The 18,038-nt window shown below is 40.6% G+C and overlaps 3 protein-coding genes across 4 annotated transcripts; 1 reads left to right on the top strand and 2 right to left on the bottom strand.

Annotated features, from left to right (window-relative positions):
• Positions 1-681: 681 nt before the first annotated feature.
• Positions 682-6,269, top strand: LOC109466800 (progestin and adipoQ receptor family member 3-like). 2 transcript variants are annotated; one of them, XM_019764638.1, is made up of 7 exons: positions 682-825; positions 1,326-1,496; positions 2,178-2,340; positions 3,259-3,414; positions 4,231-4,428; positions 5,441-5,531; positions 5,911-6,269. In XM_019764638.1, exons 2-7 carry the CDS (start codon positions 1,333-1,335, stop codon positions 6,051-6,053), a joined length of 915 nt encoding a protein of 304 aa, XP_019620197.1. In that variant the 5' UTR covers positions 682-825; positions 1,326-1,332; the 3' UTR covers positions 6,054-6,269. The 2 variants fall into 2 exon arrangements, with proteins under 2 accessions (XP_019620197.1, XP_019620198.1); XM_019764639.1 differs by lacking the exons at positions 5,441-5,531; positions 5,911-6,269 and adding an exon at positions 5,032-5,182.
• A 1,864-nt stretch (positions 6,270-8,133) lies between these two features.
• On the bottom strand, positions 8,134-12,709 carry LOC109466801 (phenazine biosynthesis-like domain-containing protein). The gene is made up of 9 exons (XM_019764640.1): positions 12,596-12,709; positions 12,031-12,130; positions 11,468-11,566; positions 10,852-10,961; positions 10,528-10,557; positions 10,163-10,254; positions 9,295-9,386; positions 8,759-8,923; positions 8,134-8,251 (listed from the first exon to the last, which is right to left on the bottom strand). The coding sequence occupies exons 1-9, from the start codon at positions 12,698-12,700 to the stop codon at positions 8,139-8,141; spliced, it is 906 nt and encodes a 301-aa protein (XP_019620199.1). The 5' UTR covers positions 12,701-12,709; the 3' UTR covers positions 8,134-8,138.
• Positions 12,710-13,454: 745 nt separating this feature from the next.
• Positions 13,455-17,876, bottom strand: LOC109466802 (phenazine biosynthesis-like domain-containing protein). Its single transcript, XM_019764641.1, has 9 exons — positions 17,765-17,876; positions 17,342-17,441; positions 16,934-17,032; positions 16,027-16,136; positions 15,860-15,889; positions 15,485-15,576; positions 14,981-15,072; positions 14,401-14,565; positions 13,455-13,858 (listed from the first exon to the last, which is right to left on the bottom strand). Exons 1-9 carry the CDS (start codon positions 17,867-17,869, stop codon positions 13,746-13,748), a joined length of 906 nt encoding a protein of 301 aa, XP_019620200.1. The 5' UTR covers positions 17,870-17,876; the 3' UTR covers positions 13,455-13,745.
• Positions 17,877-18,038: the final 162 nt, after the last annotated feature.

Raw genomic sequence — 18,038 nt, forward strand, 5'->3', positions numbered from 1 at the left:
GAGATGGCCTGTAGTACTATTCAGCACTAAGGTGGGTGTGCCCCATTTGTTCCATGTATAAGTTCACACAGGAACAGGTTGCTTTCAGTAGTTTTCCAACCATTCACGAAACCTACTACTTTTGCAAAGTATAGCGAATAGTAAGTGCGATATAATGGTTCTGTATAGTGTACAAGTACAGTATCTATATCGCTGATATATTTGCATAGTACTATTATAAAAAGTCGTTTGTTTGAAAATTTCTTTGAAATCGGTTATGCTTGAATGTACTGTAGGCTACTCTAACTCTTGTACATTTATACCGCAACGTAAGATAGGAGGCACGGAATGACTTTGGATTCCTAAAATCTACACGAAACTCAAAATCTTGTCGAAGTTGAGAACCGCGATATGATACGAGCATAAAATTATTTTGTTGACAAACATTTTTTTTTTTTTCGAAGCCGCATAGCGTAATGGAGCGCTTGCATTTTCGGACGTATAAACTCATACAAAGGAACATTCCAGACTGTCATATTTTGCAGTTAACGGCTAGGATCCTTCTCCAGCTTCGTTATACAAATCCATAACCGAACGATCTTGTTTGGCCAAGAAATGAAAATAAATATTTACCTGTTCTCTTTGTTCTCCTCGCTTGCAATTGGAGCGTCCGCCATGTTGCCGAACCCGCGCTGACGAAGTCTCGCGAGATTTCAGTTTCGCGAGAGCTTGGGACGAGATCTGAAATCCAAGATGGCAGCTTCCTAGTAAACAAAAACGAACCGGCAAGAAAAAACAACAAAGCACTGTTTTGGTGGCGTTTAGGGGCGTGGGGCGTCTTCGGTGGTGAGTTGAAAACTATGGCGATGTAGTAAAGTGATATCGATGTCTTTTACGAAGTAAGGAGCTTTCAAAATTATTTAAGAAAGCTTGTAACGTTACGTTATGAAGTAGGTCAAAAATCTAAATTTTTTGTTGGACGATTTTCCACAAAGAATCGTGATCGTGTTAAATATTTGTCTATGGAGATGTCGAGGCTAGATAAAACCCCTTTTAGATTTTTACGGGTTTGCAAATGACAAAACTTGTTTTGTTTTTGGCTTGGTGCATGGGGGCCGCCATGTTTTTCCCATGATGCCAAGAGTGTGGGTATTTTTTCAAGGCACCAAGAGTTAAATACCTAGACTAGAGAGACAAATTGGCTGAACTAAACCAAGCGTAATCCAGCATCAAGAGATCACATCTAACGAGATATTCGATGTTAAACAAGGACAACAACAACAACATTTTCTGATGTGTAACGTTAAAACTTGAGGTGTTGTTGACTGAAGTTTTGTCCCTTGCAGAGGGTCTATGGAGGAGTCAGGGCTGAGCTATCCTGAGGTGTTCAGCACCAAGTCAGACAGTTACGGGATCCAGCTCTACGGCTACGATGAGATCCCTCGTTTTTTGAAGGGGAACCCGTATGTGGTGGGCGGCTACAGGGCATACCTGCCAACTGCGCTATGTTTGAAAAGGTAAGGCGTACTATGGTAGCTGGGTGCCAGACTGTTGACAGGGCCAGTATACAGCCTATTATAGGCTAGGCTAGCTCTACAACTTCAGGGCCAACCTGTCCCCAAGGTACAGGGCATACCTGCCAACCGCGCTCTGTTTGAAAAGGTAAGGCGTGACTTTAGGGTACAGGTTCGAGGCTTTTGTATTTCTTTGTTTCTTTATCTTCATTTTGTCCTCAGTTTGAATCCTGCCATGCCATTCAGACCAGGCACAACTTTCCTCACCCCAGACTTCAGTTGGGAAGGTAAAAGGCAGTAGAAGGAGAGGGATGGGCTCTACCTTCCAATACCATGCCCTAGACACAGTGGATTAACAACCCACTTCTCCTATGGCCTCAAACAGGCTATGGAACTACATGTATACCTAATACCTTTACCTAGATGCTAGAAATGTGTTGTTAAGAATAAGGAGATGAAATAGGCTCAGGGCTCGAAGTACTTAGTGCATATAACATTACACCTTAGTGCAGATAAAATTGGAGCCCTGGATATATATATACAACTGTACTACTTTCTGTTGTTCCAGTCTGTGAAAATTATGTAGGATTCCTGGCAGGGTCCTTTGTTGTTCTTGCCTTGACATGTGGTATATATGACACATTAGTTTGCTATGATATGATATGTTAGTTTCTATTGTTCCAGTCTGTGTGTGCTGTCCAATGAGACTGTGAACATCTGGAGCCACCTGCTGGGGTTTGTTCTGTTCTTCCTGCTGGGCGTCTACGACAACCTGGTGACTATCCCTGCCCTGCATGGCACTTACAACGACCACCTCATCTATACCGTGTTCCTGACGTGCTTCCAGGTCAATTCTCTTTCCTGTACTCCATTACAAACATTGTCAACAATACTGATTTGTTCAATGGACCTATCACATTATTACGTCACAGTTTGTTTACCACAATGAATGCCGGTCAAGCGACGTTTATATTGTACAGGGGTGCGTAGCGCGGTGTGTGTTTGTGTAGCGTTACGCCGTTAGGCTTAATATAAGGCTTTAATACAGTACTACTTTCGTCTAATGTCACAACTAAATCACCCAATATGGCATAAATGCTGTGTCAACAAAACTAGACGCAGCAAAAATCAAACATACCTGACTTTGAAAACTTTGAAATCATGATCTTCATTCTTTAACTGACCGTTCTAGAATGTTCTTTAGAACCGGTAAACAAACAATGATGTAATAATGTGATAGGTCCATTGCTTTCTACTTCATAAATATGCAACTTAATATTAACAATACATGTATACCTTGGGAGATAGGATATTTTGGGATTTTCTTATACACAACCAATGACTAGTATTTTTCCTACCTTGCTTACATTTTGATGTCTATCAGACACCTTCCACAGAGCTGACTGGAGTCAACTGGAATACCCGGTTGTGTAAAAGAAAATCCCAATACTATCCTATGTTCTACCAACCCGATGAAATTATTTTTGGAATATATCAGGACATTTTTACCTCTGGGTACTGACTGTAGCCTCTACCAGGCTTGGGGAGGCGGCTGGAAAAAGTAGAAATCGGCCAAATAGAGAGATAAGCATGCCAAGGGAGTTTGTCCGTTGAGAGAACATTTGGGGTGCGGTGAAATGGGTGGGGTGCGGCATGCTTATCTCTCTATTTGGCCGATTTCTACTCTTTCCAGCCACCTCCCCAAGCCTGGTAGATCTATAGAGGCTACTGACTGAGCCATCCTTTTCTTGCCCGTTATGTCCAGTTCTGTATGCTGTGTTCTGCTGGCTACCATCTACTCTGCTGCCATGTGTCGGAAAGAGTCGGTCGCCGCTGGCTGTCCCTGGACCTGGCTGGCATCTCAGTTGGAGTCATGGGCTGTTACTTCCCTGGGGTGTACTATGCTTACTACTGTAACCTGGTAAGTCATGGGCTGTTACTTCCCAGGGGTGTACTATGCTTACTACTGTAACCTGGTAAGCCAACCAATTCTGAATTTAATACTTAAGTTTACCTTTGCAGAAGGAAAACATATTTGATGACCTTCACAGGTTTTTAGTTTTTCTTCTCCAAATGAATAAGGTCAGTGTCCTGGACCAGATGTCTGTCACCATGGTAACTGGTGCTGTAGCAGACACCCTGTGGTGTTGGATTTACATTATGTAGCAAATTGCAGGACAGAGTTGAAGGGGCTGGTCACCATATATCATATGAATGTGTTTGAGTAAAAAATAAACAGTCTGAGAGTTTATGTATTTCCAACAGTTTGTGAGAAAATTGTATCTGCCATGTTGAGATTTGCAAGTGACAAGAGATTGACTATTGACTGATTGATTGACTGTTCCCCAGTTCTGGCGAGACCTGTACCTGTTGTTAGTGACCGTGTTAGTATCCGTAACCCTGATGATGTATGATTGATTGACTGTTTGTTTGTTTGTTTGTTCCCCAGTTCTGGCGAGACCTGTACCTGTTGTTAGTGACAGTGTTAGTCGTGGTGACCCTGATGATATATGATTGATTGATTGTTTGTTTGTTTGTTCCATAGTTCTGGCGAGACCTGTACCTGTTGTTAGTGACAGTGTTAGTCGTGGTGACCCTGATGATATATGATTGATTGTTTGTTTGTTTGTTTGTTCCATAGTTCTGGCGAGACCTGTACCTGTTGTTAGTGACAGTGTTAGTCGTGGTGACCCTGATGATATATGATTGATTGATTGTTTGTTTGTTTGTTCCATAGTTCTGGCGAGACCTGTACCTGTTGTTGGTGACCGTGTTAGTAGCCGTGACTCTGATGATGCAGCTCCACCCTCACTTCCTTACGGCAGCCTGGTCTGGCCGCAGACTGGCGCTGTTCTCGGCGCTCGTGGCCTACGGAGTCTGTCCAGCCGTGCACTGGATATTCATCAGTGGGGGGTGGAACCAACCCATGGTACAGGTGGGGGAACGATTCCTTGAAGCTGGTGTGTTATGCAGAGGGGTGGTTATACCGGCTATACAGATACAGAAGCTGGTGTGTTACACTGAAGGGCGGTTATACCAGCTATACAGGTACAGAAGCTGGTGTGTTACACTGGAGGGTAGTTGTACAGGCTATACAGAATGATACAGAAGCTGGTTTGTTACGCTGAAGGGTTGTTATTTTATACCAGCTGTTCACTGGATATTCATCAGTGGGGGGTGAAACCAACCCATGGTACAGGTGGGGGAAACGATTCCTTGAAGTTGTTTTGTTACGCTGAAGGGTAGTTGTGCAGTTACTGGCTGTACAGATACAGATGGACAGGCATAACATGCACTATGGTGGGATCATGTGGCGTAATGGTTGGGTGTTTGGTCCTGGTTTCAAAATGCGAAATGAAAGAAACAAACAAACTTTTTGTGCCATGTGATTTTAAGGTTTTTTATCTTCCAGAATACAGCTATATGATCTTTAGCTGAACCGAGAGTAAACTTATATCATAGTTATCGGTGATTATGCTGTGCTTTCATATGCTGTGAATAACTATAGCTATCAATGTTACTTTTTTGTTTGTTTTAGACTTTCATTCTTCAAATCATTGTGTTCTACTCCATTGGAACCATAGGATTTCTGTTCTATTTTACTCAAATGCCAGAAAAATGTCTGCCAGGTAAGTGAAAAGCTATCATGAAAGTTCATCTGTGTTGGTAGTTACATGTTTAAAGTTAAAACTTTTGGTCCAACACAAAACTTTTCTCTCCTTGAGCTTTCAACCAGTCACTCTGGTCTTCCCTAGTAGACTGACCATGTCACACTTCAAAGAAGTCACGTGACAAGTCTCACTGGGTCAGTCTACTGAGGAAGACCAGAGTGACAGGTCAAAAGTTCTAGGTGAGAGAATTTTTGTGTTGGACCAAAAGTTATAACTTTAAACAAGTGAAAAGCTGTTTAACGGTTTGGTAATGAGGATATCTTCTTCATTTTGCAGGTGTTCTTCCCCAAAGTAGTGATAATGTACTTCCTAGGGGTGCTTGCTCTGGTGTTTTATGGTACTAAGGTTCCTGAGCGCTGCTTGCCAGGTAGGTAACTGCCAGGGTGGGAATCTGTCGCAATAGTGTCACTTCTGGGTCTTGCAAAGTATTTAGCATTCGAAAACAGGTTGGTAGGACATACTTTAGGATATAAGGATTTTCTTATACATAAGCAGAAATTCTACCTACCTTGCTTACATTTTGATGTCTATTAGACACCTTCTCAGAGCTTTTGACTGGAGTTCTGCTTCTCGCCGCTATACTAGTATGTAGCCGATGTATATAGAGGTGGCACTTTTGTGTTATTGCCTGGTGTTAGTGAATTTCTCAAACAAGGAAAACTTGGAAAGAATTATATATTTTTCTAAGGAACACCCAGAATATAATAAAGAAGGTCACAGTTACATTTTACACCCCCTCTGCACAGGAAAAGTGGACTATGTGGGACACAGCCACCAATGGTGGCACCTGATTGTGGTGGTGGCTTTCTACTGGTGGCACCAGTCAGGCTTGGGCCTCATGCAGTACAGACTACAGCACCCTTGCCATGGTCTGGAAACTAGGCTATAGCCTGATCTGTAACTATACAGGGAAAACTCCTATAACTGTACATGGAGACTAAAGAAGAGGCATATACTATCATTCCAAGGTCTGTCATTGAGAGCCTGGGTTTGAGGTTACAGTACAGATGCACTTAATTACCGGTAGCTGCAATGGACCTATACCATTATTACGTCACAGTTTGTTTACTGCAATGAATTGCGGTCAATCGATGTTTATATTGTACAGGGGTGCGTAGCGCGGTGTGTGTTGGTGTAGCGTTAGCCTAATATAAGGCTTTTATAACAGTACTACTTTTGTCTAATGTCAGAACTAAATCACCCATGTGGCATGTAATGCTGTGTCAACACAACTAGACGCAGCAAAAATCAGACATAACTTAGTTTGAAAACTTTGAAATGATCTTTATTCTTTAACTGACCATTCTAGAATGTTCTTAAGAACAGGTAAACAAACTGTGACGTAATAATGGTATAGGTCCATTGTGTATGGTTATCTATAACGCATAATCACCTGCAATTATATGAACATCTACACGTTTTACACAAGAAATGAAAACGATTTGAACTAGCATTGCACGACTTTTACGTGCATGTTAAGTACAAAAAGCACAGCTTTAAATTTACACACATTTAGTAGGAAAGTTATTCGAGATCTGTCCAGTAGGTACAGGACAAGGGCCATCTTACATGCCTCATCTTTTTGGCACTTGCTCCAGTGTCAGTTAAACGTTTATTTAAGACAATATCTACCTCAGTAAGGCCATCTTTTACATTTTGTACCTGTGAGTAGCTTTGTTGTCACGGACAATGTCTGATGGAATGTGCTGCTATTTTTATGGTTTTATTTACATAGTTATTCCACCATGACATTCTTATCATAAGTGTGTGTATCTTAAAATACAAAATTACAAGTATACAGGATGTTGTATAATTATGATGTACGGAATTTCTTAGATTTACACAACTGTACTATTTAGAAGTAGATGTTGAGGCAATGTTAGGCCACACCAATTTAATTTGTTGGTTCTCGGATTCGCCTCTTCGTTTTTTTCTGATTTGCAAAAAAAAAATTGATTCTGGTCCTGAATCAACTGAAAAATGCTCATGTTTTGCCCCCAACAGTTGAGGAAAGTCCTTTTCTTCCTAGTTGTTATACAGTTTTGCCATCTATCATTGCAGTGGTTTGATTAAAAGTTCAAAATTCAATGTTTAAATTTTAACCCAGCCTTTTGTGTTGACTTCATGGCTCATTCCATAGCATTTAAGCCTATAATAGGATGCCTAGACCTGTTTTTATTTTTATTTTTTTTCGCCCTGTCACTTCATATTTTTTCTGAAAAAATCCGAGAACCAACAAATTAAATTGGTGTGGCCTTACTACTACATGTAGTATACTTAACCCATTAACTAAGGCTATATCATACAACAGAAATTGTGTATGTCTAAAAGATAATACTTTACATATGTACATGTAATAGGAAATTATAGGAAATATGTAATAGTAAATTTTATGGAATGGACACTATGTGTCCAAAGCACTGAAATGTTGACATCCAAGTATCTTTATCCAAAGACAGCCAAATTTGACCAATCTCTAGCTTTGGATATATTTGATGTTTTATACCATATTAATCTTGTGATTTGTTTCATCAGAAATGTGTTTACACTATATACACAAGACCTGTGCAATATTCAGAGTAAATAGACCAACTGTGGTACAAGTGTATGTTTACTCAGTTGGTTTGAATAAACTCTTAAGATTATTTTGTGATGTTTTGTGGCAAGATAGGAAATTGTTACTGTTAGTAGTAGTAGTAGTAGGTAGTAGTACTAGTTGTTATAGTCGTGGTAGTACTCCTATGCTAGCCTTATCTACATATCTGTGGCACCTAGTAGTTCTTGTCATGTTCAATGCAGATGTGCAGATCTTTTGGGTAGCTGCAAGACAGTATCTTTTGGCCAGGCAGTATCCATTTGCCAGACAGCATGGTATATGGACCCTCTCTGGCGAATGGGTACCGCTTGGCCAATTTGAACTGTCTTTTGCCACCCTAGGATCTGCTTGGAGATTATTTAGAAACAGGTGTCACAGTCATATGTTGATCTTGCCCGTTGTCACAACGACAGCCTGCCCCTTGATGTCCACCCTGCCATCCCCCCTCAGTCTCACCCTCAGGACCCCCGCTCTCTCAGAGCACTGTCGGGCTGGGGGAGGGGGGGGATGACATTTCATGATTAGTGATAATAATTGGTAAATTGTCTAACGTCAACAGTTTTTGAATATGTAAAAAGCACGCCATTCAGCCTATGGCTGCGATGTACTTTTTGTATACGATCAAATGATCAAATAAACCATTCATTCATTCAACACGTAAATATTCAACTACAGAATCTCCAGATACTTTTTCTGCACCAGTGCAGGTAACACTGAAGATTGCCTACACCAGAAAAAAAATTTTTTTTTCACCTGCACCACTCAGAATACATGTATAGGAATCATATGGATCACATGAAAAAGTGTTCAAAAGTGAACCCGAAATGTGTTTGAATTATTCTGGGGAACATAAAATTTTGAAAACCCATGTGATAACTGTTAGAATCCCATGTGATTCCGCTAGTTATCACATGGGCTGGAACACCCATATCAAACATTATCAGTGCCCAGGTATGATATAAAGGGCTATATTATACCACCTTGATAATACTTCTTACCATAGAACTCAGTCTTGCCCAGTTCCTCTGCCCAGTAGCTGGCCAGGACGGTATGAGCTGACCCCGTGACCGGGTCCTCTGGAAGACCGCTCCAGGGGTCGAAGAAACGCGAGACAAAATCATACTGGACCCCCTCCTCATCAACACAACCGTTCTCTACACTTCCTGAAAAAGATACAGATTCTGTAATTCACGGTCTGAGGAAAGAACTTCATCTTCACAGTGAAAGAAAGTGCAGGGAGGGGTGAAAGACAAATGATTTAATAAATCATTACGATAAGTTCATGGTACAAGTGACTGTGAAAACAGTGAACAAAGATATTCTGAAACACTGGCAAAAAAATTGAAGCAAAAGTAATATCAGATGGCACCCAGTCTAGTGTGACAAAATTTAGGGTGGAAAGAAAGGTGCTTGTCCCTGGTAGTACAATTGTTTTTTTTTTAATAATACAAGATCTCATCCCATGTAAGAAAAATCATTTTTGTAATTAGACCAGGAGGTCAAGGGACAAGGTAGGTAGGTAGGTAATCTACACCTTTTAATGTGACTATAACTCCGTCACCGATCTGGTCGTGGTGGGCAGCCATCATGCCTTGGACGTCTGGTTTCATTTCTTCAAATTGTTTTCTGTGCAAGGGGACAAACTATTTTAAGGTGCTTGTCCCTGGTAGTATGATTATTGATTTTTTAAGGCCACACCAATTTAATTTGTTGGTTCTTGGATTCAGCCTTTTGTGTTGACTTCATGGCTCCTATCATAGCATTTGGGGCTATAATAGGATGCCTAGACCTGTTTTTACTTCATTTTTTTTGCCCTGTCACTTAAGAAATATTTTTTCTGAAAAAAATCCAAGAACCAACAAATTAAATTGGTGCGGCCTTATAAAATCCCATCCCATGTAATTATAAGAAACATCTTAGACCTTTTAGTGTGACTACAACTCCCCGGATCTCTTCTGTATGTGCAGCCATCATGCCTTGGACATTCGGCTTCAGTTCCTCAAGTTGTTTTCTGTGCCAAGGAACAAAAGTCTTTATCAACCTGGTTTGAGTACCATTGATTTCTGTGACCCAAGAAAGTACAAAATGCCTTCTACACTGGTGTATAACTTAACTGTAAAGCTAGTTATCATACTATGAGTGCCTTTCAAAAAATGTATTATACATCAGTAAACATAATTCCTTTCACACATTCAGAACCTTCCCCAGTATACACATTCGGGAATAGTCTGTCAATGAGCGGATTAAGGCCACGCCTACTTTCTATACGAATCCAATCAAATTTGAGTTAAATTTCAGTCAAATATGACCCTGAACTTGCCCCAAAGAACCTTAGGTCCTGAACACTATATGTTGTAGTAACGTTAAGCCCCAGTCGTTCATATGTAATAGATCTGACCAACCTGGTGATACTATCAGGTATCCTGACCAGCAGATCCCCTCCAACTGAACTGCAGAAGTGAAGGTCTTGAACAGGCAAGGAACCAATGGTGGCCTGGCATCACAATTCATCACATTAAAAACAGCGAGCAGATTACTTTGGGATTGAGTAGAGCACTTTGGACTAGCAGCTCTAGCCATTTACTACAGTAACTTAAACCTACTCATCAGATATTTTGTGGAGTTAGCTTTCTCCACTCTTTATGTAAACTATTATATATAATAGATGTTGCAAAGCAAATGTTTGGTTACTATGTGTTGAACTTCATATTGCATGATTGAGTACAATACAGTCATGTACAAAGATTGAAAAAGTCATCATACAAACCTTGATTAAGTCTTTGTACTTTTCTTCATCCTACAAAAAATAACAAACCACCATCATTCAAAATTAAGGACAAAATGCAATCATGGTGTTACTCTTTCTGGTGAATATACTTGATTTGGCACTAGTGTCAATTAGCATGCAATAGATAAACTTATCACACTAGTCTTCCTTGATGCCATATGCATACAAGTGTATTGATCAGAAACTATGACCTCATTGGAAGACAGTTGGAAACTTATCCTACCCCCCAGATCTGCTTGGATGAAAAGTTGGAGATTACATACATGTGGTTGAGTACCTTACTAGTAATATGATTGTTCCAACCTGAGGCTGTGTTTTATTTTCAGGCAGGTCCAGTGAGATGAAGTCTCCGTCCCTCCTGGCAAACAGGTCTCCACTCAAGGTCTGGAACGTCAGCTGGGGACTCGGGTTTTCTGTGATACATGAAGGAGCAGAGAATAACAAAAGTACTGAGCCTCAATGTACTTCAACATTACAATGCACCCTGTAGTACAGCCTATTGCTGGCACAGTCTAGCTTGCACAATACTAAGCCTTGTAAGTTGTAGTACAGCGGCCTCTGTAACATACTTAGCACAGCCTATTACTGCAGCCTGTTAGTGCAACTTTGTAGTATAGCTTATTAGTGCAGCCTTGTATATAATTCTGTACTGCATGTAGTATATAGTGCAGCCTTCAGCACAGTAGTACTAGTGCAGTCTATAAGATCAATTTTAAAATGAATTTTTATGGCACTTCAACAAGTACTTTGAAGACTGCATGATTCAGTTTTTAAGGAAAACAGTGATATAAATAATAAATAAAATTACTGTTCCTTTCAATTTGACATTTTCACATTACATCAAAATTTGTCTCACCAACAAAGTCAAGGTGTGAGACAGTATAATTTTTTTTGCAACAAAGAAAATTAGTTGACTCACTGATGACATAGAAGAGTGCAGCAGCCGATGCCAGTGTGGCGTGGCCACAGAGCAGGACCTCACTGGCAGGGGTGAACCATCGGAGTCTGAACACTGAACCTGCAAAATTGAGAACACAGAGATGACTTTCACAGACTGACTTTCAAATGCTGCTAATCCAATCAGGCATTGTGTGTGGCCAAAACATGTTCAGTTTCAGTTTATTACACAAGGAAGCATATTGCAGTCATGATGGAGAAATTGCACGCTCATCTACATACTGTCAGGAGAATAGAAAACAGACTGAAGTTGACAAAACAGCAACAAATCTAAAATCACTCAAAACATAGTGGTACATATATTAACATTATAACTAAATAGACTTAAAGTACATATGTACTGGTTTGGAATTGTAACCAAGCCTGTACATGTGCCTGTGTTTATGTATACAGTCGGACTCAGAGAGCAAAATTATTTGAATGTGTAACATTAGAGGATGAAAGAGACTCGGCAGCTAAAATAGGTTTGGACACCAGGCTACTACTATATGCATATGTGACATTGGTAAGTAAAATCAGTCTTACTGGTGTTGAAGTCATCCTGGGGTGAGAGTTTAGAGATGAAGGCTGTCTCAGACTGGTTCATCTCTACTGCAATCTTCTGTAGACGATCATCGCTTAACTCCTGTCCAATATATATTGTACAGAAACACAATATCAGACTTCTTGCAATTCTTCCGCACTCTGCCAGGGGGTGCAACTTGGTTGGACTTTCCACACCAACCCCAACCAGCCTGGACAGTCTTTTCTGCCTTTCAGGCTGGACCGCTTTTTCCACCAACCCATGTAGTACACTGTACTAAACATTATGCAGTCATACTATACAGACAGTATAATACAGAGCAATATAGGAGCAATTGCCATGACCTCACGGCCAGGAAGTGGTAGGCAAAAAAACGGATGGTGATCAGCTGATTTGCCTACCAATAATTTGCATAAAGTCTTCAAATAATTTGCATGTAACCTGTTATATATATATGATGTAAACAAAAACATCAATGGCTCATAGGAGGTGTATACAAATGTACTGTAAAGTAACAGGTCTAGATCGATCAATGTTCAATGCATGCCTAGCTTATATTCTACGAACCTCATCCCCCAGTAGACACACAGCTGCAGCGTTACCTCCAAAAGGCTTGTCGGTGAAGGCATCAATCTGGTACAGAGGAACCCACTTCTGACCAATGGCAGCCATTTTGTTCAACTTTTGACCTAAGTCCAAAGTACGGGATATTCCATTGCTGAAAATAGGGGTGCACACTGGACTGGTGTACGAGGTCAAAAGTAAACAAGAAAGTAATGCAATAACCAGTAGAGATGGGCCATATAAAATAACTTTATTTCTATGTAATCTGTACATTTATCTCTTGATGAGACCACATATAATACTATAATAAAGATTATAATGATATTTACAACTACATGTATATTGAGACTAGGCTCATCAGGTTTAATACAGTGTTTATTTAGATCTGGCCATGGGGCCCTGCATGCGAATTTTCATTAAGTGTAATCAGCCTTTTATGTCTTCTTAATTCGTAGGCACTGCTGCCCAAAATTAACATAATTCAAGCCTCATAATGCAAATGCAATTAACTGCAATTCACAATCAGCTCTGAGAGTTTAATGGTAGTAATTCATAATCGTCAAGGAAAACTTAATTCGTACAATCACTATATTGATCATGAACATCATCAAACTACTTCCAAGAGATCAGTTTTGGTACAATAAACACTATACGTTAAATTGTTTTTACTGTGAGTGGAAGGTGTTCAGCACCAAGGACAGGTGTGCCTGTGTGTGGAAGGTGTTCAGCACCAAGGACAGGTGTGCCTGTGTGTGGAAGGTGTTCAGCACCAAGGACAGGTGTGCCTGTGTGTGGAAGGTGTTCAGCACCAAGGACAGGTGTGCCTGTGTGTGGAAGGTGTTCAGCACCAAGGACAGGTGTGTCTGTGTGTGGAAGGTGTTCAGCACCAAGGACAGGGCTCAGGTTACCTTTCATGTCCCCCGGCATGTTCTGGCTGTAAGTCAGATAGCTCGTCCTCTGGCGTCTGGGACGCCTTCTGCCGTGGGCTGGGACATAGAGGGCGTGAGACCTAAGTGGCTCCTCTGCGGGCATCCTAAAGGCATATCCAATAAAGCACAATTGCTACTGTATAACTCTGTTGATGGGAGCTGTGTATTCTTGGCCTTCATGGCTTTATATATATTACAGGTGAGAGGCAGTGTGTTTTTGGCTTTCATATCCTGATCATGCCCTGTACGACAACAGCCGCCTTCCCCGCCACGTCTACTCTCCCATCCTCCCGCAGCCTCACTTTCAGGTCCCCTCCTCTGGCAGAGCACTGACGAGCTGTCAGGAATAAACACAACAAATCTTGTTACAGGGCAGATAACACGATGATTACATTTGGCCATTGAAAGCTATAGTTAAATACATGTATGCTGAAACAAGGCTTCACAAAAATTCTTCTGCACAAACATCCAACAAAAACCAGGTTTTGCACAGGTGCAGTACGTTCTTCTGACATTCTCCTCCTATGTATAGATACCCGAGGCAAATTTTTATAATGTGGGGTTACAGCAGAGTGCTGGACTCAGAACCAAGAGGTCCCAAGTTCGAATCCTGCCTTAACATCATAGCCTGGTTACCAGACCTATTTTAGCTCCAGAATCTATATCCTCTCCGCAAACAGAGGAGTCAGGATGTAGGACTCGGGAGCCAAAATAGGTCTGGTAACCAGGCTATTGACACCAATCTTGTGCCTGTGAGAAAGGCATTGGCAAATCTGAGTGTGCCCTAACTACTGCCGTTACCATGATGTCTTATCATTACACCCATAAGAATCTGTTGTGACAGGGATTGCACGATATACAAGTATGACTGTATCTTACCATAGAACTGAGTCTTGCCCAGTTCCTCTGCCCAGTAGCTGGCCAGGACTGTGTGAGCTGACCCCGTGACTGGGTCCTCTGGAATGCCGTTCCAAGGTGCAAAATAGCGAGAGATGAAGTCATACATCACACCCTGGTTATCCACACAGCCGTTCTCTGGACTTCCTGAAGAGATGCACAGATGGCAAGTTAGACATGCAGGCTGACTGCAAAGTCATCTAACATAATAAAATTCTGCAAAGGTAGACACTCATTTTACCCTAAGCTTCTAGCCTCTACCAGGCTTCAGGAGGTGGCTGGAAAGAGTAGAAATTGGCCAAATAGAGAGATAACAATAACCAGGGGAGTTGTTCCGCTAGTGAGTGCAGTTCATATGCCTCAAACTAGCTGACCAACTCTTCTGGCATGTTATCTCTCTAATTGGCCAATTTCTACTCTTTTCATCCACCTCCTGAAGCCTGGTAGAGGCTAATTATAAACTTCATGTTTAAGGCATTTCATGTATTGTTACTGTAACAGTTACTGTATGTCTCCAAACATATTTTCAATGATTTTAAAATGTTTGAAATTTTTCATGTACCTTTTACAGTCACAATGACCCCCCTGATGATATCCTGTGTGTGAGCTGCTAGCATGGCTGCCGTGTCAGGCCTCAGGCTTTCCAGGGTTTGTCTGCAGGAAGAAAGAATACAATGTCATGTATTATACTGAAATTCGTTTGTAAGCTTAAATTTGCTTAAGTACTTTTGTAAGATGTGATGTAAGATGGGAGGAGGGTGACGTTCCTCCCGCAGGTCTACCACTCAAGTTCGAGAGATATGGAGCTCCGGAGATGAAAGGAGAAAAGACAGAAAAAGGATGTCTGAACGCTAAGACTTCAACTCAAAAACCTGCTTTACTCTAAGAGTTTTTTCTAAGACCCTACATCTTAATGTTGCCATTCGGTCGTTCGAACGGACAGTAACGTCGCTGTTCAAACATCAGAACCTTTCCTAGTGTTAGAACGGCTTACCTTTTACATCCTTCTTAATCTTACACTTTCAATTGGAATAATAATTGCTGACAGTATGTTCAGAAAACAGACCTTGTGGTATCATCCGTAAGCCTCACTAGGACATCCCCTCCTATAGACCTGCAGTACCGGAGGTCTCTGATAGGGGTCGTGTCAACAACAGCCTACAAACAAGAACAGAAAAACATGACCTTGACTGACCTTGTAGTACTGTCTTCAAGCCTGACTACCAACTTCTTGGCTGTGTGAGACACGTGCAGGTCTTGTATCGGAAGATCCCCCACCACTATCTTAAGGATAGAAGAAGAAGCACTTACTTTTCAATTGGTATAACTTGTATTATGCTGCTATCTGGAGAATTGTAACAAGCACTGTTGAACATACTACTATCAAAGACTACTAGTACAAACTGATAGATGTGCAATACAATCTAAATATTGGGCCTACCTGAAGCAGCTGGCTATACGGTTCTCTGTCCTGGATGGAAGAAAAAAAACAGATTTTCAATCCACAGTAATATTTTCTCATCAGATTCAGAGACACAAAGTGATTTCAGGTCAGTTATAGTAAGCCATTAAAGATCCTAAAATGTACAATAGTGTGATTTTTCTAACCTGAGGCTGAGTTTTATTTTCAGGCAGGTCCAGTGAGATGAAGTCTCCGTCCCTCCTGGCAAACAGGTCTCCACTCAGGGTCTGGAACGTCAGCTGGGGACTCGGGTTTTCTGTATTTGGAAACATTTAAAGTTAGTATGACCAAAGGAGATGTTGTGCAATACCTATGTTTTTCTTCTCATCGAGTACATATTCCCATTTCAGGTCCACCTTCTTCCTTCATCCTACTATCCGAACATGTTTCTGTCATCATTGTGTTGTGAGAGTTTCTTTCTCTTCTTTTTCTCCAAACAAATAAAGTCAATGACCTGGACCTGAAGTCTGTCACCATGGTAACGGGTGCTGTAGCAGAGACCCTGTGGTGTTGGATTACATTATGTAGCAGGACAGAGCTGGAGGGGCTGGTCTTCATTTTTTAAAATAAGAATTGAGAAAGAATAAACAGAGCAGTTTGGTATTAGTTAGACCATGTGAAGGTAAATAACATTAGGCCACACCAATTTAATTTGTTGGTTCTCGGATTCGCCTCTTCGTTTTTTTCTGATTTGCAAAAAAAAAAAATTTGATTCTGGTCCTGAATCAACTGAAAAAAGCTCATGTTTTGCCCCCCAACAGTTAAGGAAAGTCCTTTTCTTCCTAGTTGTTACAGTTTTCCCATCTATCATTGCAGTGGTTTGATTAAAAGTTCAAAATTCAATGTTTAAATTTTAACCCAGCCTTTTGTGTTGACTTCATGGCTCATTTTGTAGCATTTAAACCTATAATAGGATGCCTAGACCTGTTTTTATTTTTATTTTTTTTCGCCCTGTCGCTTCATATTTTTTCTGAAAAAATCCGAGAACCAACAAATTAAATTGGTGTGGCCTTATGCATTTTCTTTACAAATGTTACCTTTCTAGTTACTTACTCATCATGTAGAACAGAGTAGCTGCAGAGGCCAGAGTGGCATGTCCACACAGGGCTACTTCATTGGTGGGAGTGAACCACCGAAGACCAAACTTGGAACCTACAACAACAACAAAAATATAGAAAATTAATGTTACCAATGTACTGTAACTGCCCAGCATACCTATCTGAATAGTTTATTACAAATTCCAACCATTACATGTACTGTACTTTAGGAGCAGTAGAACTTTCCACATAATTAATGAATTGTAAAGTATTTTTTTATGATTATTGGAATTGTTGAAGTAAATCACTAAATGAGGAAAAGATTTCTCGTAACATAATTTGTATCCTCATCTTGATAAAGCTTTAACTAAAAGCTAGTTGCGATGTTTCTTGTTGTTGCTTAAGTATTATCTTATATTCTCACTTGATGAAAAGTCGTCCTCCAAGTTGAGTTTTCGGATGTACGCTGTTTCAGACAGGTTCATTTCTGCTGCGATCTTCTGTTGATGCTCATTGGTCAAGTCCTGTTGAGAAAGATAAAACATCAACAGTAGTGAGTTATAATGAGGAAAAGGGTTGTCAGAATCCCCCTATCCATATCAACTCTCTTTTAAACAATGGCAGTTCCAGACTGATATTACAGTGACTTAACAGAAATCTCTCGAAATTTCCAACGTCAACAACTAGGTTTGATTTACGGAAGTTACAATGTACTTATAATTTTATGTTGATAAAACTTGAGAACAACCTTGGAACGGGGAAGGGGGTTACTGCAATACTAATAGTATTTTGAAGCAAAATATTGCGGTTGACCGGCAAATAAAGGTTTCTCATACGAGGCACCTACCACATCTTCTAATAGACAAACCGCTGCCGGGTTTCCAGCGAACGGTTCGTCTGTAAAAGCGTCAACTTGGAAAATAGGCAACTTTTTCACGTCAAAGTCAGCCATGTTGAATATGAACTCTGACCTAAGGATATTACACTCAGTTTGAAGGGGGGTAAATATTACGATTTTTATAAGAATTGTAGACTGTTAAAAAATCAAAACAGATCTGTAGCAAAAAAGAAAAACAATAGTTCTTCCAAATTTATGTGACTTATTGAAATTATTTGGTGTT

The sequence above is a fragment of the Branchiostoma belcheri genome, unplaced genomic scaffold (genome assembly GCF_001625305.1).
Source record: "Branchiostoma belcheri isolate BF01 breed outbred unplaced genomic scaffold, Haploidv18h27 scaffold17, whole genome shotgun sequence".
Taxonomy (NCBI): domain Eukaryota; kingdom Metazoa; phylum Chordata; class Leptocardii; order Amphioxiformes; family Branchiostomatidae; genus Branchiostoma; species Branchiostoma belcheri.